Source organism: Bacillus rossius, chromosome 1 (genome assembly GCF_032445375.1).
Source record: "Bacillus rossius redtenbacheri isolate Brsri chromosome 1, Brsri_v3, whole genome shotgun sequence".
NCBI classification, from domain to species: Eukaryota; Metazoa; Arthropoda; class Insecta; order Phasmatodea; family Bacillidae; genus Bacillus; species Bacillus rossius.
The window spans coordinates 232947023-232974104 of NC_086330.1; the positions used below are offsets into that span (position 1 = coordinate 232947023).

Genomic DNA, 27082 nt, shown 5'->3' on the forward strand with positions numbered 1-27082 from the left:
CAACTTCTGCAGCAGCTCGGCAGCACAGTCTACGAGTCTACCATCAAGTCCAGGCATGGTGCAGTAATTATCTCCCAGAAGGTGACTGGGGATGGAAGATAAAACATGGAACATTTAAACCAATTCCTACAACTCTTCCTCCAGCACCAGACTATTTGCTCCATCTTGTGCACTGCAATTGCAAATCTGGTTGTGAAATAAATTGTGATTGCAGGCATTGGCGTAGCTGTGTTCATAAAGTTGGGTGGGACAAATAATGATTTCGATGTCATGTAAACCCATTCCCCTCTTACTAAGACGGGGGTCCGGGAGTCCTCATCCGGAAAATTTATATTTTAAAAGTGCGAAATAGCGCTTTTTAAGCTGTTTTTGTATCTAATTATTAGATACATCGATGTTAAAATTATTAATGTTTCCTTAAGATAAAATTTGAGTGTGAATAAATTACAAATAAAGTTGGGCAGAATAATATTATAAAATAAAAATATCATGGTCTAGAAAGTTGGGGGGGACAGTCCCCTCCACCCAAAAAGTTCAAGGGGACACGTCCCCCCTGTCCCCCCCGGTTCCTACGCCCCTGATTGCAGGAAAAGTGGTCTTCAGTGTTCTACAATGTGTGGTGTGTGTGCTGGTGAGACTTGCAGTAACAGATTGCAAATTGTGGATGATGACCTTGATGCACTTGGATGTGTTGATGAAGAGGACTCTCATGATGAACTGGAGAATAGTGATGCAAAAAATGATAACTGTTCAAACATTAAGAAACTTACGTACCCAAAGCGAAGACGCCTGGCTCAGTAACTGGTGTCCAAATAAAACTATTGTGACTGAATAGTGCACCGATAAACTTTATGTTTGCATTAAGACTGTGTTAATTCTGTATTTATACTATAATACTAACATTCCAACCTATTAAGATATGTAAGCATGTAGAAAATAACATGGTGGGTATACACTTAAATATTTGCCCAGTATTGGTTTACGTATGGCTAGCTGCATAGGATTTGTCCAGGTATGTGATAACTTTTAAAATTTTGACATTGACTTAATCTTCTTATAAAGATTTATGAAAAATTGTTTTGCCCCTTTATTTGTGAATTATCCTATTGAGTTAAAAAGTTAACAATATGTTATTTCAGGTCATTGTCTATCTGCTGACAAAACTTTACATATATCAGTCGTACTGTTTAGGCGCGATTAAGGATGAACCTACTAAATGCAGACTTTTGCACTTACTCATTAATTAAATTGACCATAACTTTTCAACTGTATAAGATAGAGAAAAATTGAGAGAAAAACGTTTTATGTAAAATTTAATTATCTTTCCTTTACTTCTCTAGTATTTTTCTTGTAAAAGCAACGGTTTACGAGATAAATAAGAAAAACCTATTCTATCCGCCATTTTTTCAAGATGGCGGCATGTTCCCCATTGCGGATTTCAAGTGATTTCCTTCCAAAGATAAAGGTGAACATACAGGATCTTTTCCAGCAAAAATTAGCTTTCCAAAAATTACTTCCCTCTGACCACACATTATGACTATACTATAAGTATTTTTGATCAAAATTGTAATTAATAAATTTTTATATGAATTTTAAAAATTTCCTAATTTCCTAGGATAAAAAATGCTGATTTAAAAAATGGCATACAAAAGAAAAACACAATTTTTTACAATAAAATATGTTGGAATGAATTTTTATTACTTTTTGATTTAATTTTAAATTAATTTTTTATATTTTTACCAATTTTCTAGCTTAAAAAATACAAATTTTCAAGATGGTGGTCGTAACGAAAAGTTCAATGCTTGGAAAGAGGCATTCTATTCCAAGATGGTAGGAAGTTCTAGAAAATGGTGGCAAAGCAAAACATTGGAATACAAGATGGCGGATCCAAAATAGCTGTCTAGACATCACAATCCAAGATGGGCGCTGTAATTTCAGATGTCGGTCGTTATCTCGCACCTCTAACCAGAACCAGGGGTAGTTCTGGCTATTACATACTACTTGAATGAACTATGTTAAATCTGTGTATGCTTTGCTTTGTCGTGGAGTTGAATTTGTATAATAAATAGTTGTAAAAATGTTTGTTTAATTTTTTGATCCTAGCAATTGTTTGGTAAAAAGTTAGATAAAGTTGTTATTTAATGAAATTATTTTTGGGTCTAAATTATGGTTTTGTATCAACCAAGGATTGAACCAAAGACAATAATGTATATACTTAATCAGTATATTAATAGGTAATGTTTGTTGATTTTTGGAAATTTTTACGAATTTCTAGGTTAATAATTACAGATTTTCAAGATGGTGGCCTAGCTGGCCTAATTGACGATTAGATGTTGACAAAATTGAATCTAGTGGGTGAAAAAAAAAGTAATATGGAGGCAGTGAGCTCTAGCAATTGGAAAATGATGGTGGTCCCAAGATGACCACCATGGTACCATAATGTAGAAGTGATATATGCCTTGTCTGTAAAAGGGGGGGGGGGGGGTTGTCAGTTTTATTGTGGACATTGATTGTTGCCATCATTTTTTACAAGTTTAGTCACGGGAAATCGGACCAAGGACAGCAATTGAATAAATTAATCAATATATTAATAGGTGATGTTATAGGTTAATAATTACACATTTTCTAGTTTCCGACAAATATGGCCGACAAGATGGGTGCTACATTGATCTTTTAATAAATACTACTGCACTCTAGTGGGTAAAAATTAAACCAAGATGGTGACAATGCACTCTCGCAAACGAAAACATCATGGCACATCCAATTTGGCCACCATGATATAATGTGGAAATAATATATGCCTTTTTAGTAGAGGAGGCGGGGGTCAGTCTGATTAAGGACATCAGTGAGGAATTGAACTAAAGACTGAAATCAACGAAATAATAAAATATTGAAAATTAATATTTTTTTATTTAATTAATTTTTTGGGTATATTCAGTTAAAATCTAAAGATTTTGAAGATGACAGTCAAGGTCAAGGACATGACCTCTAATGGGGCTTCTGAGGAAAAGGTCCTCTCTCTGAGGAAATTTGACCCTTCTGGATTTTTTAAGGGAGAAAAGAAAAATTTTCATTAAAAATGGAAAAGGTTTTCTTCGAAATAGGGACATATCTTGTCATTTTTGGGATTTTTTTAGGTTTTTTTTTAGGAAATTTGACACTAAAAAGGGCCACCATGACTTGACAATCCAAGATGGCGGATGGCTCTACAGCCTGATGTTTGACATCGTAGGAACTATTATATACTAATGAGAACATTTTATTACTAAATGACCCTTATTTCGTCTAATGGTATGGTGGTGCAATTTTAGCATCTTGAAACTGTTGCATTTCAGCATCCTTGTGTCAGCAAGGGCGTACCCAGAAGGGGGTTGGAGGAAGGAGAAAGTGGTGTATTCAGAGCCATCGAGAGAAACTAAGGACCAGGTGTTATATAATTTCTTAAAACCCCACAATTAAAAAAAAATGGACGGACGTAAAGACTGTGGCCATAAAAGTAAATGTGACCTATGCATTTTGCATAACTTCTAAAGGTTTCCAACAATTCTATCAACACTATACTAGTAAATTCTTAGGTGAACTCGTGCATTAAATATGATGTCTCAAAAATTCAACCAAACCTCTTCCCCTCCCCCCTTGGTTACATAAAGTCACAGAGATAAGGGTACGCTATAAGGTGTGCTATAAAGGAAAGTGAAACGCTGGCTGAGAACCTGCGGTCTTGATGATGTTCCTGATGACGTCGGCGGGCACGGGGTCGGAGCTGAAGAACCTGACGGTCCTGCGACCGCTCATGAGCTGGTAGAACTCCTGCGAGCGGCGGAGGGACTCCTCGGCCGGCAGCCGGGAGAACTCCAGCGGCACGTGCTGCAGGTTCACTGGCAGCGCGCTGGAGATGTCCGGGTTGCAGGCGTCCTCGTCGTCCTCGCGCTCCTTCTCCTCGGCCACTGCAGCCACTCAACCACTCTCCCGCGTCACGTCACATGGCACAGTCGTGCTTATGATAGGCTTACATATCTGTTTAAGATATGCATACAACTTACATGGATATGCTAAGCATATGTATTATTATTTAAATACGTACTTTAAGATATACAAAATATGGAAGTCAGGGGTGCCCACAAGGGGGGGTAACGACGCAGACTGCGTCATTAAAATTTCAGGTGGGGGGGGGGGGGGTGGGGGTTAAAAGACGAGAAAAATGTATATATTATTTACATACTTATAGCTTCTAATGTTAAAATACGTTTCTGGTGCTTTGATAGTTGAAAGGGATCTTGTAAATCAAATTGGCAACCCCGCACTTTCCTCAACAAAAGCAGTTTGGCATCTGTCGGTTCAGGATGGAAATATTACCTGATATGACCAAAATTATTATTAGAAAACCAGTTTTATTTAATGCAAAATGTGACAAGATATAATACTAAAAAAGTATAATATAAAATAATTGAGAAAATTGCATAAAAAATTTCGGTGGGGGTGGAGGGGGGGGGGGTGGCGCATTATTAGGTTGGGGGGGGGGTGAGTCATAGTGTTTGGAAGGGGGGGGGCACCTCTGTGGAAGTATATGTATAAAAGTATTCAAGATCATGATTATGTAAGACTACCTTTGGTTTTCTCTGTGTGCTCCTGGTTATTCCAGGAAAAACCATCATTCCATGCAATTATTTTGACAAGAGACTTGAAATCGTACTCAGAGTTTCATTTAATTGGTGAATTCCTTTTACCAAATTAAAACTAATAATATTTTAATCATGTGGCAATAATGTAGGCGAATTGACTTTATTTGTTGCCAGATGGAGAAATTGGCTGTATTTATAGCCAGGCTACATTTTAGCCAGATGGAGCAAACGGCTAATTCGTAGTCAGGCTACAATATAACCAGATGGATAAATTGGCTATTTTTGTAGCCAGGCTACAAGCGAGGGCGAGGCAAGCAGCGCATGTTGCAATGCAGACATGTGCATAATGTGAGCCGGGCATGTGGTCACAGACAAACACTATGCAAAATGGGAATGAGGCTGCTGGGCATTAGATAAGTTAGGACTGAGGTTAGAAGTGCATGAGGCAAGCAAGGTACAAGGCAACCTGGGTTCGAAGCAAGTCGGTCACGTAGTCCAAGCCAGGCACGACGCAAGCAAGGAATGTGATCCAAGTCGAGCATAGGTCTAGCCAAATATAGAATGTAACATGCAGGACACAAGCCGAGTACATAATCAAACAAGGTAGGCATGATTAAAGCCGGGAACATTGCTCGAGCCAGGTAAGAGGCAGTCTAGGCATTTGAGAAAAGAACATCCAAATGTATGTCCTACGCTGTGAATAAAGACAACCTATCGACCAATATGTTTTAAGACTTCTACTTGCTTCGTAAAATGTTGAAAATTTATCTACCACCAAATACACATTGACTGTACTTCGTGAACTAAGAGGCGTGGGCTACATACAATAAATGATTTTTAAACCTGCATGCAAATTAAGTTTAAAAATAAATAATTTGGATTTTAAAAAAGTTTGGTTTATTTTTCGTAATCTAACTTTTAGCTTAAATATGATATTTCGTAATACAACTTCTAACTTAAGGATGTAAAACACCGTCGCCAATTACTAACAAAATGAAGAGCAATAATAAAGCCATCGAGCCACTGGGATCAGTTGGAGAAAAATCCTATAATATTCTGCCAATCGTATCCTATCGTACCCTGCCGAGTTGAATGTGGGTCAAAAATGTACATCCTTTTCGTTGAATGAGCACAGTCAAGTCTGTAGTCAGAACTGAAGATTTAATGGATCTGAACCTCTTGGTCTTGTAGTATGTGTAAAACATTGTTCAGGGATTACTGGCCTAAAGCTATCGTAAAACATGCTTGGTTAATAGGTTATATCCATACTATATAGTAATAGGTAATATCCATACTATATGTCTGGTAGTAAGGCGAATCTTGTCTTGTCTGCTTCAAATAGGTCATATTTGTTTGAAAGATAAGACAATATCTGAAAAGTAGGCATCGTGGTTCGGAGATGCTTGGCCTATATGCTTGTAGTTGGCACTCTAGTAATCATAAGTTGTGTCGAATATGGCCTCCAGGTAGGTATAGTGATACTGTATTACATATTTATTCAGTCGGGCAGATATCTTGTACAGAGGTTTTGGTCTTAATATAAGTTACTCATCTAAATACAATGGGAAAAAATAAATTAAGTGATGATTTTAAGCTTTAATTACTCTAAGCACTGACAAAGGATCTTCCCAAGGACGGAAATCGATCGAATTAATAAGTATATTCATAGGTAAATCTTTTTAGACTTTTTTCCTGAATTTATGTAAACAATAAATTTAATTCACTATGGGGACATTTATCATATTTAATTAAATATGTATATTTTTAGGCTAACATTACCTTTTTCACACCAGCCAATGATCTAATCAAGGACAGAAATCGATTGAATCAATCACAAAACTAATAAATACGTTTTAAACACTTTTTTTTTAATTTGCCCGAAATTTTAGGTTAATTACAGATTTCAGATATGGTGGCCAAGATGGCCGACAAGATGGATGATGCTAAGAAAGTTGACAATCTGGTGATTTGCACTACTGCATTCTGGCAGGTAAAATAAAACAATATGATGCTAACACACTAGCAAACAAAAACAATATGACCGTCATGACATCATACTGGTTAATATAATATGCTGATTTCCTGCTATTAATGGTGGGAGGGTAGGTGTGATTGTAGTCTCCGTTGAGGAAGGACCTTTTGCTTCTTTTTTTTTGTCCTCACTGGGTTCGAATCGAGAACGCCAAAGACCATGATGTAAGTGCGTTTTTATTAATATTTTGTAAAATTGTAATTAAATATTTTTTTATAATTATTGATTATTCGAAATGGCATAATATGAGATGGTGCCCATGGAATACAAATTGGCAAGGTCATGACCTAAGCATTTTGAGTTGTTACTATTTTAAGGAATTTAAGCCTTTTCCAGCATTTTATTAGTTATTTTAAAAGAAAAAAACAGTTTGAGAATTTTATGATTTTTGAATATTTGATGTGAAACTGTCCCTCAAAATGGTTCATTTTTGTATTATTAAATAACTTTAATTTTTTGGCAAATATTTCTAAAAGAATGGAATTCTTCGTAGTTTTAGCTAATTTTGGATCAAGTTTGATAAATTTCGAGTCAATTTTGGAAAATGTTGAAGGTTAAAGGTCAAGGTCATCCAAGATGGCAGCCATGACATTACAATTATAGATGGTGGGCCCCAACACCACCATCATCACCACGCCCGAAACCAAGTAGCAGGACCGACTTTTATATACTACTTATGTGACATGGTGAAACATTAATAACCACTGGAGTCATTACAATTTTTTAAGCAAGCATGGAATTTTTCATGCATTACTTTGTACAGGTGTCATTTCATTTTGTGGGCTGGAGTTCCACGCCTGTTGGACTTGGTCAGTCAAATCAGCAATGGTTAATGTGGGTATTTAATGACACTGGATTTGTCTTTTCATAATTTCCCATATGTGCTCATGGGCGAAAGATCTGATGATCTCACAGGCCAAAGCAACTGGTCGACAATCTGTAGAGCGCGTTGGGTGACTGCAGCGGTATGAAGACGAGCGTTATCCTGTTGGAAAACATCCCCTTGAATACTGCAATAGAATGGCAACAAAACCAGTTTAATCACCAATCTTATGTACTAAGCCACTGTCAAGGTTCTTGGGATAGTGATAAGAGTGTTCCGGCTGTCAAAGTAAATCACTCCCTGGACCATAACACCTGGTGTAGGTCCAGTGTGTCGATACTGCAGACAGCTTGGTTCCAAGCGCTCTCTGACCTCGTTTCCTACCAAACTACGGCCATCGCTGGCACCAAGACAGGAATGGCTCTCATCTGAGAAAATAACAGATCTTCACTCAGCCCTCCAATGAGCTCTAGCTTGACACCAAATAAGTCGCCGATGGCAGTGATTCGGAGTTAGTGGCATGAACTGTGCCGCTAATTAGTTATTTTTATGGCACTACATATAAATTTGAATTAATGTAATGTGATCTCACATTCGTGTTTTGAAATTTTTTATTAGGTTTTAGTATTGTTTCGGGTTTCTACCTACTCTAGTGGTCTATGGGCCCTAAAACCTGTTTTAGTTCCCCACCAAACTTCAACCCACATAATTTCCTATCACATGTGTAGTAGTCATTGTTCCCTTCAGCTAGACTTCACCAGTTATCGTTTACTGCGAACAGCCGTAGGACCTGGTTACACGGCGTATCGTCACACCTTATTCTACAGTGCACCACATCTTTTTCACGTATCACACTCGGGTTCCTCTCGGTGTGCACATGGCGCAGCACTGATAATTACGTCGGGAAATGCTTCAGCAGCCTCGTTCCCATGCCGGGTAGCATTCCTAACTTCCCCCTCTACTTACTGGTACTTGGCAGCACCGCAGGATGGCCAACTCGTTGCCCTCCGCGAACTTCTTAAGAAATGTGGTTTCCCCTACCTTCTGGTTCTTATACCGCTAGAATGTACGATCTGCCCTCCGGCACTACTTTCGCCTTCCGGCGGACAAATACAGTTAAGCCCCCTAGATCCCTGGCTTCTGACGAGACATTGGGGCGAGAAATGTATGGACCATCATCGGGTCTATACGCGAGCTTCTTGTTTCTCCCGGTTCCTTTTTTGGTCAGAGTTTTAAGTTCCGACCTCTGCACCAGCGTGTAGTCACATACGTTCGGGAGAGTTTCCCAAAGACTTTCTTCACATTATGTAGTTTTTTTCTGTGATCTTTAATCTCTTTATTTTCTGTCTAGTGTGTGTGCCACGCATCTTGATTATGGATTCTCAGGCGCTCTAGCTCCTCCTTGTGAAGTCCTAAGGACATCGTTTGTACACACATAATAAGTAAGTGGAACATTATGTTGTCCTGTGCCCCCCTTTTTAGAAGTAACGAACTTTCATCGCTATTTTTTATCGAAAATTTTGATGTTAATCACACTGCATTATTTTGTTCAGTGGGTCCCAGTTTCCCCATCGTTATACACTCTCTCCAATTTATTTGCTTCCGATGATTTACTGCACCTTTCCATCGTCGGTGCTGAGGATGTGTCTCCATCACACGGTTTCCAGAACATCTACCCAGCTGCTGGTTTGAAGTGATTAATTTAAATGTCTTTGATAGTATTAACTGCACTGACAATTTTTTATCTGATATCTCTTCCAATGTCGACGATCTAATCACTAATTTCTCACAATAAACAAATGATGTACAAGGTACCTTTTTCATTTTACACTACAGTTTAGAAAATGTTGTCTGATACAAGTTTTTCTAAATATGTATGTATGTATATATATATATATATATAACTAAAGAAAGAGGAATTTCAACATGAAAGAATTGTAAATTATAGTTCATAAAAGTTAAAGTCGAGTTTGTTCTTATTTTTCCAGCTTTATTTCTGGTCATTATAAAGACTCCAATACACTTAAATAAATTACATTTGTAACTTGTCCTCAAACCTCTGCCTTAGAGCTCAGCACACATTCAAGTTCCATTTAACCCATTATCAATAACAGAGGAATGTTAACATTTTAAATAGGTCATGTTCAGTGACAGGCTAATAGACCAGGCATCTCTGAACCACGAGAAAAATCACGTCCTGACTACAGACTTGTCGATATACATGCGTCAAAACGGAAGAAAATTTAACAAAAAAGCCGGGCGTTTGGACGAAAATTTAACAAAGTAAATTACGATCTCATCACAGGGATAAATACTATTTCATCAGAGGGATACAATCTCATCAGAGGGATACAATCTCATCATAGGGATACAATCTCAACAGTAGGATACAATACTGCCGACTTGACTATGTGCCTTAAATGAAAATGGCGTACAATTACACGCATAATTAACTCAGTAGGATACGAACCTATCAGTAGGATATGATCGCCCATATAAAGTAGGCTCTAAAAGATTTAACTGTCTGTCTCCAACTGCTTCAGCGACATTTGGTTACAAGAATACACTGCTACTGAGCTACTAGAATACATAGCTACGAAGTTGCAAGGCTACGAGGTTACGAAGCTATAAGTATACGAGGCTACAAGACTACAAAGCTATAAGGCAAAATGACTACAAGACTAAGGATACAGGACTAAAAGACTAAGAGGCTTCAAGACTACGAGGCTGACGGAAGTTTTTTTGTATTGTTCGCTGACTGGACATGCCTAGCTGATAATTGGACATGTCAGTCACAAACTGTATGTACTTGGCCACCGATTATGTGCCTGGCAACTGAATAGACATGCCTAACTACCAACTGGATGTGTCTTGCCACCTACTGGATGTGCTTTCCTGGACACTGATTAGATGTGTCTGGCTACCGACTGGGCGTACTTTGCCACCAACCTGACGTGTTAGCCTGACCAACCGACCAATGTATCTGTCCAACCTATCTGACGTTCCTAGACAAGCACCTGGATGTGGCTGGCTACTGACTGGACGTGTGTGGCCATTGATTTAACGTGCCTGGTTAAATGACTGTCACACGGAAATTCGCTGAAAACACATGTCAAGTCATGTAAAGGAGTCGCTTCGCCTTCTAAGAAGCCTTTAGAAATCGAAAAACACTATAATTTCCTTGTATGTAATATAATAAATTATGTAATAAATTTGTTATTTGTTATTTTGTCGCCTTTTTTTAGACTCTGTCACTAAGTTAAATTTAAATCGGTTAATATTTAGTTTGTACCTATTTATATATTTTTTATCGAGCAAGGTATGAACCAAGGAATGGAAATGTTCGAATCAAGCAGTAAATTAATTTTTTGATTTATTTGTGGATTTATAGATTTTTTCCGATTTTCTAGCTTAAAAATTACATATTTTCAAGATGTCAGTCAAGATGCATCGACAGCTTACTGGCAGCTGGTGGATGATGAATTTTAAGCCTTTTTAGGATATTTCAAGAATTTTTAAGTAAGTATTTTTTTAATATAAGATTACTTTTTTATCAAGCAAGGATCCAACTAAGGACAAGAATCTATCGAATCAATGGGAGACTGGTAGATGAAGAATTTATACATGTTATTGGAATTTTCACCCTATTTTATTACATTAATATTTATTAACTAAAATAACAATTTTTTAATCGAGCAAGGACTAACAAAGGACTGACATAATTCGACTCAATAATAATTTTAGCTCGCAATGTTGTTAATGTTTTTTTCCCTTCAAATTTCTAGTTAGTTAATTACTGATTTAAAAAAAAATTATTTACAAGATGGCGAATATGGTGTCATCTAAAATGGCCGTCGACCTCTGGAAAATAATTCACGAGCGGTGGACACGACTGAACATGGTCGATTCCTCACTATTGGTAAGCCACAACTGAGTTAGCCACCAAAGCCATAGTCTCATAAGAATAACATTGCACCAGAAGCCCCTATTTTCTTCTACTGCTGTTGTTTTGACTCTCATCTTATGCTAGTCGCTGCGAGTATATAATTAATGCCTGGACAAAGCGACTTTCAGTCCATCTCTGGCTGTGGTGCAGTGCGATCGGCTAGTTTGACTCATCTCATGTGTTATTCTGGTAGCTGGCTATTCTTGAGAACTCGATGGCATCATTACCATCATTAGTGAAGGCCTACCATCATCAGCGCAGACCCAATGGGAACATTACTGACAGTTACAGAGATTCCGATGTCATTGCCCGCAACGATGACGCAGATCCTGTTGGTAACGGCGTCAACAGTTGCGCCTGCGGGGCGACGGAAGACTACAATATCGGAAGACTACCATAATGGAAGAATTCCGTCTGGCCTCTTCGAAAAAGTCGGAAAGGTACCATAACGGAAATCTGCCATACGTCCAAAGGACATGACGGAATTCTGCCATATGTTCTTACACCCTCCATGGAATGAGTTAAGTACAGCAGCATTGTCCTCGAAGTAGTGTATAGAATACTCGGTAGGTAGCGCTGTTAACCCTCTAGCTGTTTCTCAGGTTAACTTTAAAGTTTACAGATAGCGCTTCAGACGGTGATATTTGCAATAACAAATCATATCCAGATCGCGGACGAGAAGAAATAAATGTTTCCAAAAATGTTATATAGGTAGCACTGTATTCTTATTACGACGATTAAAAAAAAACATGTGGCAGTATTCTGCCAAAATTTCTTATACATTCTACGGAATGAGGAAAACGGCCTTACTCGTAAAAACGTAATGAACTACCTTCATAGAATTTACATTTATTTTTGCACACTGGAATAATTTAAGTAATTGTAGATCATTATTTCATGAATGCAAATCCAACGCAAATATGCAAGGGTTTTCTTATGTAATGTTTTTATTATTAGGGTGATAGAACTCAAAAAACTCAGATATTAAGGTTTTAAATATCCATATTAAATTATTTAACGTCTACAAAATATATTTTTAAGATGCTGAAATTCGAGGGAAATATTTTTTTGTAGTCTAGAAGGCACAGGTCGAGCAGCACAGGCTTGCAGTCTTTCAAAAATAAACTCTGCTAAAATATAAGTAATTTTTCTATTACGAAATAAAAAAAATATTTAAAACTGTCAGATCAAATTGAAATTCGGTTTTTTGTGCCTTACGACACTTATAAACGAAATATGACACATACTTTAAAAAAATAGGTACGATGCAACCACATAGAATAACAACCAAAACACATTAACACATGTCTTACACTGATACATATCAATAACTTTACGACAAAACACGAAACAACACAACACACAGATAAATAAAGATTGAAATTTTCATATTAACTAATTGGTTATAATTGGTTACTTTGGTTTTCACAAAAATCTTACACAGAAACTAAAATGGTGTACCTATACAAAATAAATATGTATATAAAAGTTTTAAATAATAACCTTTTGCTTAAGTTTTTTTTACCAATGAATGTTTCTAGATTATTCAAAAAGAGTTGTAATTTTTTCTTTACAAATTTTATAGTTACTAATGGTTTTAAAAGTGTCACTAATTCTATAATTGCAATTTTAAATTCTTAATCCAAACCGAGATATGTCTGAAGCATCAAAAATGGTAATAAAACGTATATAATAAAATGTGCATCACTGATTGAACGTCTAATAAATAGAAAATGCAAATTAACTTTATATAGTAATGTAGCATATTTAAAAGGAATGTAAAATCCTGAAATTTTAAAATATTAATTAAAGAATTTTTTTCTGCATACTTTCAATTCTATTCCAAACAAATTTAGTTATTTATTTCCAAATTACGACACAATATTCTACTTTATAGCTAACCAATTTGAAGAACAAAGTATACAATCAGGTATTTATGCAGAGAAAGTTATAAATTTAATAAGACCTAAGATCTTCAAGTGCAACTAATAGTATTATCCACATGTTGGTGAAAAATAAAAACATGGCATCCAATATAACTAGAAGGTATTAAAAGTGGACACCACGCTTAATATTATTTCTTGCTATGAGATAATTCTAATTAATTGAATTAGTTTTTTTTTTTTTTTTACTAAAGGTTATACAATAAATACTATCGTAGTTCAGAGACGTTTGTTAACTTGAAAACCAGATCTGGACAGCTGAAATATCTAACTGACAAACATTATTTCCCAAATATATATTTTTTTCATCAGTATCTTTTCTTGATCCTTTCTTGATTAGAGTTAGATTATCATTTATTAAATATTAAAGAGTAGTGGAGATAAATACCATGAAAGTGCATTTGCAAATTTGACTTAAAAGCATCTATTTGTAATATAATGAAAGCGCGCGCGCACGCACACACACACACACACACACACACACACACATATATATATATATATATATATATACATTAATATAAATATATATACTCACACACCACGTATTGTTTGACCAGGCCTAAAATGTAAAATTGATGATTTTTTAAATGTAAGATTGTTTTGGAAAGTACCAAAAGATTTGCTCATTTTGAATAAAATAGAATATTTTAATTATATTTGGTACACAAATCATACTATATATACATTTATATAATACGTGTGTGTGTGTGTTAAAGATGATCTTCCTGATTGAAAACGTTGGGGTTTTTCAGAAATATTATTTTTTATGAATAAAATTCATGTGCCTATAATTTTTTTTTCTCGAAAAATTCTAAAATACTACATAGGCCTTGAGGCAGACCTCTGAGGAAAACCGGAGCGTGTGTAGCCGGCCTAAGGTAGACCGGAGTGTGTGTATGTTATTGTACCTTGAGGTTTCCTGGAAAGAGGCGATCGGAGTGAAAATTGAAAATACCTTCGTTCGCCTCAAGGTACGCCCCTTCCTCACACGTTTCCGGTGCGAGTGGACCAGAGATGAGGCAGACCTTGAGGCGACCTGTCAGTGGCTCCCCGTACATCCGCGAGTGAGGTTAGTTCCAATACTTTCTGTGGTAACCGTGTCTTCTCGAACACGCAAAGTATTGGGGGAATTTATTAATCTGTACAAGGATTCTCCTTGCTTATGGCAAGAAAAGCGAAAGAATATCATGATCGCGGAAAGAGGGGGCTGCTGACGATTAGTGGAAAAAAAATTAAAGAAATAGAGCCTACTGCCAACACAGATGTAGTAATAAATAAATAAATAATTTTAGAAGTAATATCCACATAGAAGCGAATTAGTGAAGAATTCGAAGAAAAGTGGAAGTGGTGCTGACGAAGTTTATGAGCCGACATTGTGGTATTTTCATCTGTTTGATTTCCCCTGGATGTCCTATTTCCCAATTAGTGGTGCCACAAGCTACAGGAGTTTCAAGTATGTGTCTTCGTCCATCCTTAAGAATTTATGTCAATCTTTTGGCGCGAATCTCAGCTCATTCAACAAATTTATGTGTGGATATTTTTGTCTTTTTTTTTAACCAGTCTTTGCACCACTTTTTTCGTTTCACTTTCTGTGTCTTCATTTCCCCCATTGCTATAAGAAATCCAACGACAGCGAGAGCATCGTCTGTTTACGCCATAACTGCAGGTATACTACTGACACATACGCCTCAAGGTATCTCTAGGAGACCCGAACGTGTGGGCGCACCCCCAGTTTCAGGTCTGCCTTGAGACCGAGCATCTAGAGGCAGACCTCTGAGGAACACCGGAGCGTGTGTGGCCGGCCTAAGGGAGGGAGGGAGACTACATTGTTTCCTTTATAAATTGTATTCATTCGTGCATTTTGGGAGAACACCTTTCAAAAACTTTAAAAACCAGGCAAACCACCTTAAAACCTACTACCTCGAATCAGTTACTATACGTTGCGATAGAAATCATTTGAAATTTCACACTAGACCGCTTAGCACATAAGAACACTTGGAAATTAACTAAGAACCTGTATAATAATAGGCACTGTTACAGAAGAAAGGTGAGCGAATAATGAAGTGTTCGTTATCACCGTAAAATCGTATTACATTTAAGAAATTTTATGCTTGGGAACAAATGTATACAGTAAAAAGTTTTGCAAAAAATAATTAACATAAAAATATTTTTTGCCCGTACTCTGTCATGAATACAATAATTACATACAATGTATGTTTCTGCCTGTAGTCTTTGAGGTGACAAGCCTAACAAAAACAGGTATATTATGTGTTTCAGCTCCTAATATCACAGAATCAGTTTGGACTGCATATTATTATGATTTTTATCCTGGAATGAAAAATGATTGAGCGTACATAGTTGGAATGATTTTTGGTGGGTGGGGATATAATCAGTTGTTGGATTGCTTGGAGAACTAGTTTTGTGAGGTTTGCCTACTTATTTAGAAATATTCACATTATTTGAATACAACTATATTTTATTGGAACTTTCAGTACTCCCGAGTACAGAATTCTTGGTAATAGCTTACCTCAGAGTTTAGCAGGAATATAAATGTTTTGTTTCATACAACGAAACCCTCAGAAACTTAATTAAATCATCAGGATTATTAAACATGAACTTCTTTGAGTACACAACCACATAAAGTTGATTAATATTTGTGCACATCTCAGTGACACCACTATTTAATTATTTGTAATTTTAATTGTAACAAAAGTTGGAATACGGTGTTTTAAATATTTTGGTTGTGTATGTTTATTTCTATCTAAAAAATGTTTTTGTACAAAGTAAAATATCCTTCAACATGAGATTTCACCTTTCTTATAGTTTTGTTGTTTCAAATTATTATGTTTGGACCTTTCCTTCAGTTCAACAACTTAAGAAGAAATAATAATTTCGCTATGAAATTAAATTCTCCATACATACTACACTTGATATTTTGAGATTATTACAAAAAAAAATTATTTTATTTTAAATACACTTTTTTTTTTGCAAACGTAGCTACGGGTTTCAAATACCAAATAAATACTTTAATTTTTTTTTTTTTTTTTTTTAAATGGTTCTTGCAATTGGGGAGATTGATTATATATATATATAATTTAGGACATACACCATTGCTGATTACAATGTATGTCATAAGAAAACACAATAACAGACAAGAACGATAAATGTGCAAACACACAGAAAACAAGCGAAAATCACGGAACATCAAAACATTTCAAACATAGACAGAAAATTACGTAGAAAGAATCGGTAAAAAAAATATTACAGCACAGACGGACAGTGGGCTAACAACGACGAGACAGTAGCAACAAGAACAGTAAATAAAGACGAAAAATACTTTGGACAACTCACAGAATTGATTTTTCAGTACTTTTACAAAATATTCTATTGGAAAACAGTTGACAAGGAATAGTTTGCAATACTAAAAGAAAGATATTATAACTTTGTGCACCACATGGCTTTGGTTATTTTTGCACATCTGAAAAACAGTTTATCGAGGTATAACTGAGTATTCTTAGAAAAATTGGCTAATAATTTTATACTTCAATTGATGTGTACATTTGACATAGTTTTTTTTTAAACCATGGAAAATATAATCGATCAAATATTCAACAATTTGGCTTTCTTTTGTTTTACCGTGCTTAATATGCGCAGCTAATACTGGAAAGCTATTCAAACAAGGGTTTAAAAATGACTTAAATATTGAAGGTACTGGGGCAACACAAAGCAAAATGGTAACACTATTTTGTAATGATACAGTTATTTTCATGTAAATTTACAAATTAACAAATATGTAAGTTTACATGAATATTTCTGTTCCATTTAAAAAGAAAATTTACGGTGCACAACGGCAAACAGAATAACTCAACGATACAGATAAAAATTGAAAAAACAACGGCTATAGGTACAGAGACGCACAGGTGAACACAGCGATGTTACAAAACAGTGACGACAGCACAGACGAACACCGTAAGCAACAGTTGAGTGAAAAAAAACAGATATTTTGAAAACCACAACGATGATAGCGCAGACTAACACAGTATATGATTCCTAAAAGAACAGTTGCGACGTTTCGGGAAAGAGATCTATTCCCTTCTTAGGCTACGGCCACACGAGCGTGTTTTCACGCAAAGATTCTGCGTGAAAACACGCCAGAAATATGAACCGCAGCAAGGGGAATGAGACCGGCCAGACGCAGCGGTAATTCCCGCCGGGGAGAGGACAGATAGGCGCGTCTTCAAGGTCGCCCGCAAGAAAATGCACCGCGGCCAATTCGTTGGCGTGATTTCACGCAGCGTTTCAGTCGATGCCCGGCCACACGTGCGGGAATTCTCGCCGCGTTCTGTTCTGAAATACTACCCATTGTAGTCGATATGTTACGACTTCCGGAAAATGTTCATGTAGTTTTTCTTTTCATACCCCAAGACCTTAAAACCATGGTAAACTCAAAAACGCGCGCGCGTGTATATGTGTGTGTGTGTGTGTGTGTGTGTATATATATATATATATATATATATATATATATATATATATATATATATAGTTTAGTTATTTCATGAACATTTTTCGGCACATTCTTCAGCACTAACACATTCTCTCATTTCTGTGTTACTTTTTGATATATTTTCTTTCACCATAGACAAAAGTATTTCAAATGAGTTAACGGACATTCTGAAGTACTCAAAAAACTTGTCTGGATTTTCTTTTAGTTTATTATGAAAGAGCACAAATTATCCTTTCGTTGATGTTTCACTCAATATGGGATGGACCCAGTATTTTCTTGAATGCTTCCGCCGACGACGACGCCTACGAAACAACAGCACAGCACTTAAAACCACAGCAGCGTTCTTGCTTAATCTATACTAATATTATAAAGCTGAACAGTTTGTTTGTTTGTTTGTTTGAACGCGCTAATCTCAGGAACCACTCGTCCGATTTGAAAAATTCTTTCAGTGTTGGATAGTACATTTATCGAGGAAGGCTAGGCTATATTATATTATCAATAACATTAGGGATCCTTACTAAAAGTCCAACTTAGAATCAAATGCGTTGGAGGGGGTTAGATACAACATGCAGTACACGTACGAAGTGTGTGTTGACAATGCCGCAGGCGCTAGAAGTTTATTTCCTATTGCCTATTAACATTGTTGCCACTCACTAGATGCCTTATCATTCTTAATTTTCCCATACAACTAAAAAACACCCGTTTTATATTAACAACGAAGCAATCAGTACCCTCATAAGAGTTCAATTAGTATTTAAATACTTTTTATCACTTTAAATCGCAAACCTAAACTATTGTTTTTTTCCTCTCTCTGCGTTTAATTTGTTTTTTTTTTCTTTTACTAGAATTATTTTTATTATTTTTAATAAATTTTCATTTTTCATCAATAATTTTCCTCTCCCGTTACCATTCTGACAAGGACTTGTGTGTGTGTGTGTGTGTGTGTATATATATATATATATATATATATATATATATATATAAGCGAAATACCACTCACTGACTCACTCATCACGAGATCTCTAAAACTATACACACGTTTGACTTGAAATTTAGCATAGTTACTCATTTTGTGATGTACACTCTCACTAAGAATGGATTCTGCGGAAATCCGATCCCAAGGGGAGTTTCGCGGGCGTAATATATCAAAATTTCCCGTTTTTGGCAGGAAATCACCATGGCAACGGCTTCATTCGTCTCTATGGCAACGGCTATTTCATTGTTAGTGCAGTCCTCATCACCGTTGAAATTTTTCAAGTACTTTAAATATCAAAAATTGCCCTTTTTTTCAAGTATATATATTTTACAGACTTGAAACTTCACAGTAATGTTCCTTATGTTACGCAAGATGACATTTTCCGAAAATTAGATCCCATAGGTGGTTAAAACCAGACAACAGTGGGTACTTTGTCTGCATGAGAACAGGATTTTGCATTGTTCATGCCTTCTGCGTCTCCATGACAACGGGCATCGCGCGGCAGTGGCGTACCCACGAGGGGCATGTATTATGAGCGGCGCAAGAGTGATCTGCCTGTAGACTGCCGTAGCCAAGTACGGGTACATAAGTTTTATGTTGCGTGCACGAGTCGGGAAACCATCGGTACATTATACAGCATTGTAATAAATATTCACGGAATTTTTTATTATTTACCATTACTGTAAATGGGAGATGTGGCTTAATTATTTTCCATTAGTATAGCCGTGCGAAGCCGGATCGGGCAGCTAGTGAATTCATAATCAAGCCTGCACAGCATAGATGGGTGCCAGTTCACAATACAACGCTCACATGTGGCTGGGTAGCGGATTCATTCTGCGTGAAATCACGCGCTAGGCTTCAGCGTGAAAGCACGCACGTGTGGCCATCGGTCGCTCAGGATCTCACGCTGCGTGAAAACACGCTGTAACAGCAGCGTGAAAACACGCACGTGTGGCCGTAGCCTTAAAGCACAAACAGACTGAGGTTTCTCATGACATACAGTTTAATGAGTAATAGTGTATGTCCGAAACTACGTCTTGAATTAATTTACCTATTATTTAAAATGTTGTTTGTCGGTTGAAATTTTATTCAACGGACTACAATGATTTTTTTTTAATTCATTTAGACACTGACTTTCTTTAAACAAATGTGTGTTTGGTTTGTGTGTATATTTGTTTACACTTCTATTAACAAGGCACAGGTACAAGTGAAGAGAAGCTTACTCTGTAACAATAAGTGTCAGAAACGTAGGGATGCTAGATTTGTTTAAACGAACAATTTTTATTTTACAGAAATTACAATAGCAGGAGTTTCAAAACGAACTTAAGGAATCGTCAAATAGCCTAAAAATGTATTTTAAAGCATTATCTTTATAAAAGAGTTTCCAGAGGAGGGACTGGCTTCTGCCCTCCCCTTCCACAAATACTGTTTCCACCCATGGTAAATGTGTAAACAAAATCACACGCAGTTACACGCACTACTACACGATATACTCAAAAGACGTGAATTAAAATTTTCGTGACTGTAATTTTTGATAGTTCTACTTATAATATTAGATTTCAATAATTTTTCAAGACATGTTATGATAGCCTACATGGAGTACTATAGTCTGAAACTATGTATTTGTAATGTTATGCAATGATCGTACACTCACGCCTGTAGCATGAGGCACCACTACAAGGCAATCTGAAGATGAGAAAGATACATCATCGAAGTTTATGGACCGAGTCGTAAGACACTAGATTCGTATCCCAGAGAACACGGGTTCAAATCCCGGTTGGCCATCGTCATATCGTTTTGACGTGAAGCGTCTTAAAAATCACAACGAAACATATGGGTAACAGAACAGACGGAAAGGTCTGTATCATCTTTCTTTAACATTTTCATTACTATATAGGCTTCCCTACCCAGCCCTCCCAAATACACTTAGTTTTAATTTAGGTTAGGAAAAAAAATTCCTGTTCAGTTTAACTCACGACCCAGACGTAATAGCGCGGTGATTCATGTGTTTGTATATAGAGAACCGACAACATTGTGCAATACAGAATGTACGTTCACCAAAAAACATTAATTTTGATATTATGCCTTCGGGATCTCATTTATCATATCACAGGCCAATGTTAAACATTTTCGTCGAATATTAATTGAAATGAATAGTAAGCTGCCATTTAGTGTCTGTTTTGAATGAAAATATTTAGTACGTAGTCAATTTCTCGTTTTTATTGTTTTTTATTTTAAACCATTTCACTAAAAGCGACTCGCTGACATAGAAGTTTCACTTGAAACCAACGGCCGTGAGTCTCGATACAGCCCCACCGATTTTTTTTTTAAAATAGAAAACGGGTAGGATGTTCCTTACTGTAGGTCATGGCTAATTCATTTCACATTGTCGCTCTACTGTGGCGTTGTGTTTTTCCGTCTATTAATCTGTTTACGGACAGGCAATCATTTCAGAATAAGAAGAAAAATGATATCGTAAATAGACTATTTCCCTGGTAAACATACAAAAACATGTTTTCAAGGCTTTCATAAATTAATATTCTGAAATGTTTTCACTTAACCAGCTCATTACAGTATTTATAAATTATTTCTTAGTCATTGAAACAGTTATAATATAGATCTAATTTCACAACTACTTAATCAGTAAAACTTAAACAGCAAAAGTAAATCGTTCTCAAATAACGTATAACAAATATTCCGTATTCACAGTTCACAGGTTGGAAATGCTATGATTGTTTTTATCTATTCTTAATGGCAATTATTTTTTTTCTTTACATCTATATGTTAAAATACTCTTCTAATGGTTTTTACAGCACATGCTAAAAACATAATGCTGGAATCACAATACCCTGTAACATCCCCAACATGACAAAAACACCACCACAGCCATTAAGAAGTAAGGTAGTAGTGAAGTCAGCCCACGAAAAGTGAACCCCAACAGCCCATCAGAAACATTATGTGGGTATTATTAATGATGTAGTAACGTAAAAAAATATTTTTTTTGTGAAATCATTAACGCTTAAGTTTATTTTATTGTTCTTTTGATAGACATTACCTAAAATAAACTCAATTGAATTACTACCTCAGTAGTATATATGAATATACACCTGATGGTGATGGTGATAGCTGTCGTGGAATTTTAAACATCACTACATAGTATAAAACAAAGTCGCTTCCCGCTGTCTGTATGTCCCTGTGTATGCTTAGATCTTTAAAACTACGCAACAGAGTTTGATGTGGTTTTATTAGTAGATAGAGTGATTCAAGAGGAAGGTTTGTGTGTATAATACATGCATAATATAGTATAAAAACACTTTTAATTTTAGAGGTTTCTAATGTGATGTCGTAAATAAAAACATTTTTTTTGCTCTTACATTGCAAACGCTGGCTGAACCCTACGAGATAGATAAAAATAATGTACTACAGTATTGTACACCTTAAAAAGGTTACAAAAAAGTCCGCGATGGTATATGTATCTATATCTCTTAGGGATAACCCACAATAACCATTTTTTATCCTTTTTACGAGAAATAATGGCTTATTTACGATTTTAAGCAATACAGCATTAATCCTTATCCAATTAAGTACCTTAACGGATGTCGTACCGGACAAGATGTACTGATTCCCCGAATTCCTCTGATACCATTGGATTTACGGTTCCAATTTAAACGCCTACAATATCCGGTAAAGATATATTTTGCAATGACCATTAATAAATCACAGGGTAAAACTATCAAAGTTGCAGGCTTAGATTTGAGCGTTGAGTGTTTTTCACATGGCCAATTATATGTCGCTCTTTCAAGAGTTACCTCTAAAGAAAACATGTTTGTATTGTCTAATGACAAAAAAGCTGTGAACGCTGTATATAAAGACATTCTGTAGTATATTTAGTATCAGCATTGCACCCGTGTGAAGCCGGGGCGGGTCGCTAGTATGATATAAATAATGCAATATTTTACTTACTTAACGGTGGGTTGTCAGGGAATTGTGATTTTCGGTAACTAGATTGCATTTCATTTCAACTAGTAACCTGGAGTTAAAACATTAACTAGAATCACCACGAATTTGTATGCTGCTTATTCATTCAAATTATTTTTAATAATAGACATAATTTACTCATGTCGTTCGAGTATTAGCACTGTATGGTCGCCTTTTAACTTATGGTAGTTTTCCGTCGCCCCCAGACGGAATTATTCGATTATGGTAGTCTTCCAGTATGGCAGTCTTCCGTCGCCCCACCTCCACCGTCAAAACAGGAGGAAAAGTACCATATTTTTATTTTTACAGATCGCTGCTATACGTATACAGTGCTGCTTCCTATAGCCCATTTTTGGAAACATTTGCTTCTATTAGTGCGCGATCTGTTGAGTTGATATATGACTGGAACTACAGAAAGTAACCGTCAGAAGCGCTATCTGTAGCCTTTTAAGTTAACCTAAGAAACAGCTGCTAGGAGATTAATGGCCGGTTTCACCAATGTCCCCCTAACTTTTAAGAGCTGCTTAAGGCATGTGTAAGGGCTGCGTAGCACATTGAATCGTTTCACCAACAGTTAAGGAACTCTTAAGTAATCTTAAGCATCCCTTAGTTTAAGTGGTGGAAATCGGGCCCCTAACTATTTAAGCGGCACTTACTGTCACAAAACAAGAAAAATAAAATGGATGCCGTGGAGGAAAACGAAGAACTAACCGAAGGTGTACATTTTATTTTTGATATAAATGTTATTGCTGAAGTTGTGGAACATTTTTAAGGTGAACTTAATGTGAAATCCTTTATTATAAATACATTCGAGAATGTTCGCATACTCCACTTTTATTTAAGAACTCATTTAATAAGGAAGTAATTAAAGGTTTTTCTTTTGAAAAGTCTTAAAAGAACATTTATTACAAGGAATTTTGTATGTTCTAAAGGAAAAAAACTGATTTTTTTTTATTTTCATCTGCTATTCAAACTTAGTTTAAACTTAGACAAAATACAATAGCGATAAATTCTCCCATGCTGCGTCCTTTTCTTTGCTCGAAACAGCATCCGTCCTCTTATTTTCTATTATATTTTTATGCCTCTCAACTAGGCTCAACACCTTCATTTTCTCATCAGAATAAAAGTTTTGCGTTTTCATTCTCTTTGTTTCAAACATTTTCACACTACTTTGCAACGACCATATAGCTACTACTTTCCGTGAAAATACACTAACATCGTAACATCCAATTACCGCGAAATTAATAAACATTCAGATATTTGTTTACTGTTTAGTTAAAATATTTGATTGGCTTATGTATGTCACGTGACAAAAAGTTCGAAGTACCAACCTGAAAACTATTAGTACTTATATCTGTACGAACCCTCGCTCTATGGCAAGCCAGTCCCTAACTAAGCAACCCCTACATAAGTGAATGTGACGATGGTGAAAACCAATTTCGTGAGAATTGACTTTAAGGAACGCCTAAACTTAAGCAGTCCTTTGCTGAGGGTGTGTTTAGGAGGCGTTGGTGAAAACGACCCTAACAGTGCTACCTAGCGACGTATTCTATACACTATTTCGAGAGCAAAGTAGCTGTACTCATTCCATGGAGTGTATAAGGAAATATGGTAGAATTCCGCCTCGTCCTTTGATCTTATGGCAGATTTCCGTTATGGTACTTTTCCGCCTTTTTCGGAGAGGCCAGGCGGAATACTTGCATCATGGTATAATTCCGATATGGCAGTCTTCCTCGCCCCCGCGCCTGCTGTTCCAGCAGAGCAGAAGAATTTTACCCCTGCAGTGTCTCAGCAGCAGAACAATGCATGTCAATACTGAATTCTAATAACATGTCCGCCATCTTGGATTTGATTTAAAAGCTTTTTTTCAATTCTAATATAATGTTCGCCATTTTGTTTTTGTCTGCTGTAGGCCGCCATCTTGGATACCGACGTCTTAGTTTCCTCTGTTTACTTCTAGAGAGCGCCTGTGTCGCTCTGTCACATCACATAAGGACGATGTTCCATTACCAGTGACAGTGGCATTGATAAAGGATGTTGTAACTAACATACATACTGTGACAAAAATCAAAAACTTGAAAATTCTTGACCCACATAATACACATTTGTAATAATAACTCTGAACGCATCAACTATCAGTGCAACAGGCGTTGTAGTCGGTTTATACGCTACGGAAACTTGAAAAAGCACTTGCGGTTTTGTGAAGGACTGATTAAACATTCATCAGAATCAAATTGTATATTCTGCGGCAAGATATTTGTATGCATATAACATGTAGGCATCATGAAATATATCACTGTTCTTTTAACGAAACTGAGAACTCTGGTCTGTGTGAAAAATGAGGTAAACAACTGTCATGTCAAAGTGTCCTGAAGACATGTCAAGATATGTAAAGGACTTTCTTCGTACTCTAAGAAGACTGTGGAAATCGATAAAAGCCAGTATTTTTTTTATTTCTTCTTTTATAGAGTATAAATTAAGTAATTTTTTATTTGTAATATTTTTGTTTTATTTCTCGAGCCTGTCATTTTATGTTAATTTAAAATAAATTACCTTTTTTTTGTATCCGTCAAGGATTGAACCGCGGACAGAAATCAATCGAATCTCTCATTTTAACAAGTTATTTTTAAATTTTTTTTGGATTTTTTTTCTCGAATTTCTAGCTTAATAATTACAGAACTTCAAGATGACAGCTACATATGGCCGATGATACCGTGCCATATTGGTGGATATCGTGACAGTTTGGTAATTAGCACTTTAACGGTTAAACTTAATTCATTAGGCAGTGGAGCACAATAGCAGAAGAAAAAAATTTCAGATGCAAGATGGCAGTCTCAAACAGATTTAAACAAGATACACATTTTCAACAACTGTCAAAATTCAATGATACATGGTATTTTTTATACGACATAAAAATTATTCCAGAAAAAATCCATACAGGAATAATCCTGTGCTGATTTGCAAATCACTTTAACCGATGGAGTAAAATGTGACATATCTGGTCATGAATTGGTTGAAGAACTTGTGAGCCTGAACCCATTATTAAAAGATCTTTAATCAAGAGAGCCAATAAAAGTTCTTCGACTTATAAAAAAAATAATCGGCAAGATATTTTCACGAATGTATGGACAGCGCTTCGTATCTTGCTAACTGTACCTGTGACTGTTGCCAAAGGAGAACGAAGTTTCAGTAAATTAAAACATATTAAAAACCTACCTACGGTTTACTATGTATCAGGAAAGACTGTCCGATCTTGGAATTTTGTCTATAGAAAATGCTATTGCCCAAAAGTTAAATTATTCAGACTTGATAAAGAAATTTGCAAGCGCTGAAGATAGAAAAGTCACAATCTAGGTATGTTTTTAATATTTTTACTACATACTCATTTGATTTGATTTATGTTTGCATGGAACACAGAATAAATAAAAGTTGACAATCATATTTATTGTTATTATTGTTCATTTGTCCACCACATCACATATAGCCCATATAGGTACTCGCACAAACTGGTCAAACGAACTCTTCTACGATTTGACATTTTTAACATAAGTAATTCGGCTTAATAATCTGAGGCGGCTGCTTTTTCTGGTGGAAAATAAAGCAACTGCTTTAACAATATTTTTTTTTATTTAAAGGGGCGCCACTTTTAGATCTCGCACCACCTAAAAATGTTGATAGGAACGGCACTGATAAACTAATACAAAATAACTTATTTAAAAGGTATGACTGGTTGGTAAATTGAAATATTAAGGTAAACACGTTTATTACTGTGGACGTGTGTACTATTCCTATGAATTAAACGTATTTATTATTATACATTTAGGTATACCTTTATCACAAGTTTCCTACGTTAAATCAAAAGCAATTTATATTGTTTACTTTTTGAATAATTTTATAGGATTATATTTCTAAATAAGCACATCAAAAAAAAATCATGTCAATTGGTACAGAGCTGAAAATAATTTTTTTTTCAATTGACAGTACTTAAGATGCATTATTTTTTGCAAGTGAAGTGTAGAAGAAAAATATAAAAAATCAATTCCACGGGTAACATTCTTTAATAATCAATGGCTTACATATATTGTGTATTTTTAGTATTTGGTTAAATTGACAATCATTTCTACCCAGGTACACAGTCATTATACAATATAAAATTTCCAAGGAAAAAAACTAAATTTACATAAACACTAGCTGAAGTACACGGCGTTGCCTGGGCTAAAACACATTATAATATAAGAAACATTCCTACCGAGTT

At 35.9% G+C, this 27082-nt stretch overlaps 1 protein-coding gene across 4 annotated transcripts in view; it reads right to left on the reverse strand.

Annotated features, from left to right (window-relative positions):
* LOC134527359 (iodotyrosine deiodinase 1) overlaps positions 1 to 27082 on the reverse strand; it is a 191147-nt gene that overhangs the window by 42657 nt on the left and 121408 nt on the right. For all 4 annotated transcript variants that reach the window (XM_063359979.1, XM_063359980.1, XM_063359981.1 and 1 more), the window contains exon 3: positions 3714 to 3947. In XM_063359979.1, the coding sequence (XP_063216049.1) occupies positions 3714 to 3947 (234 nt within the window). The remainder of the gene's footprint in view (positions 1 to 3713; positions 3948 to 27082) is intronic.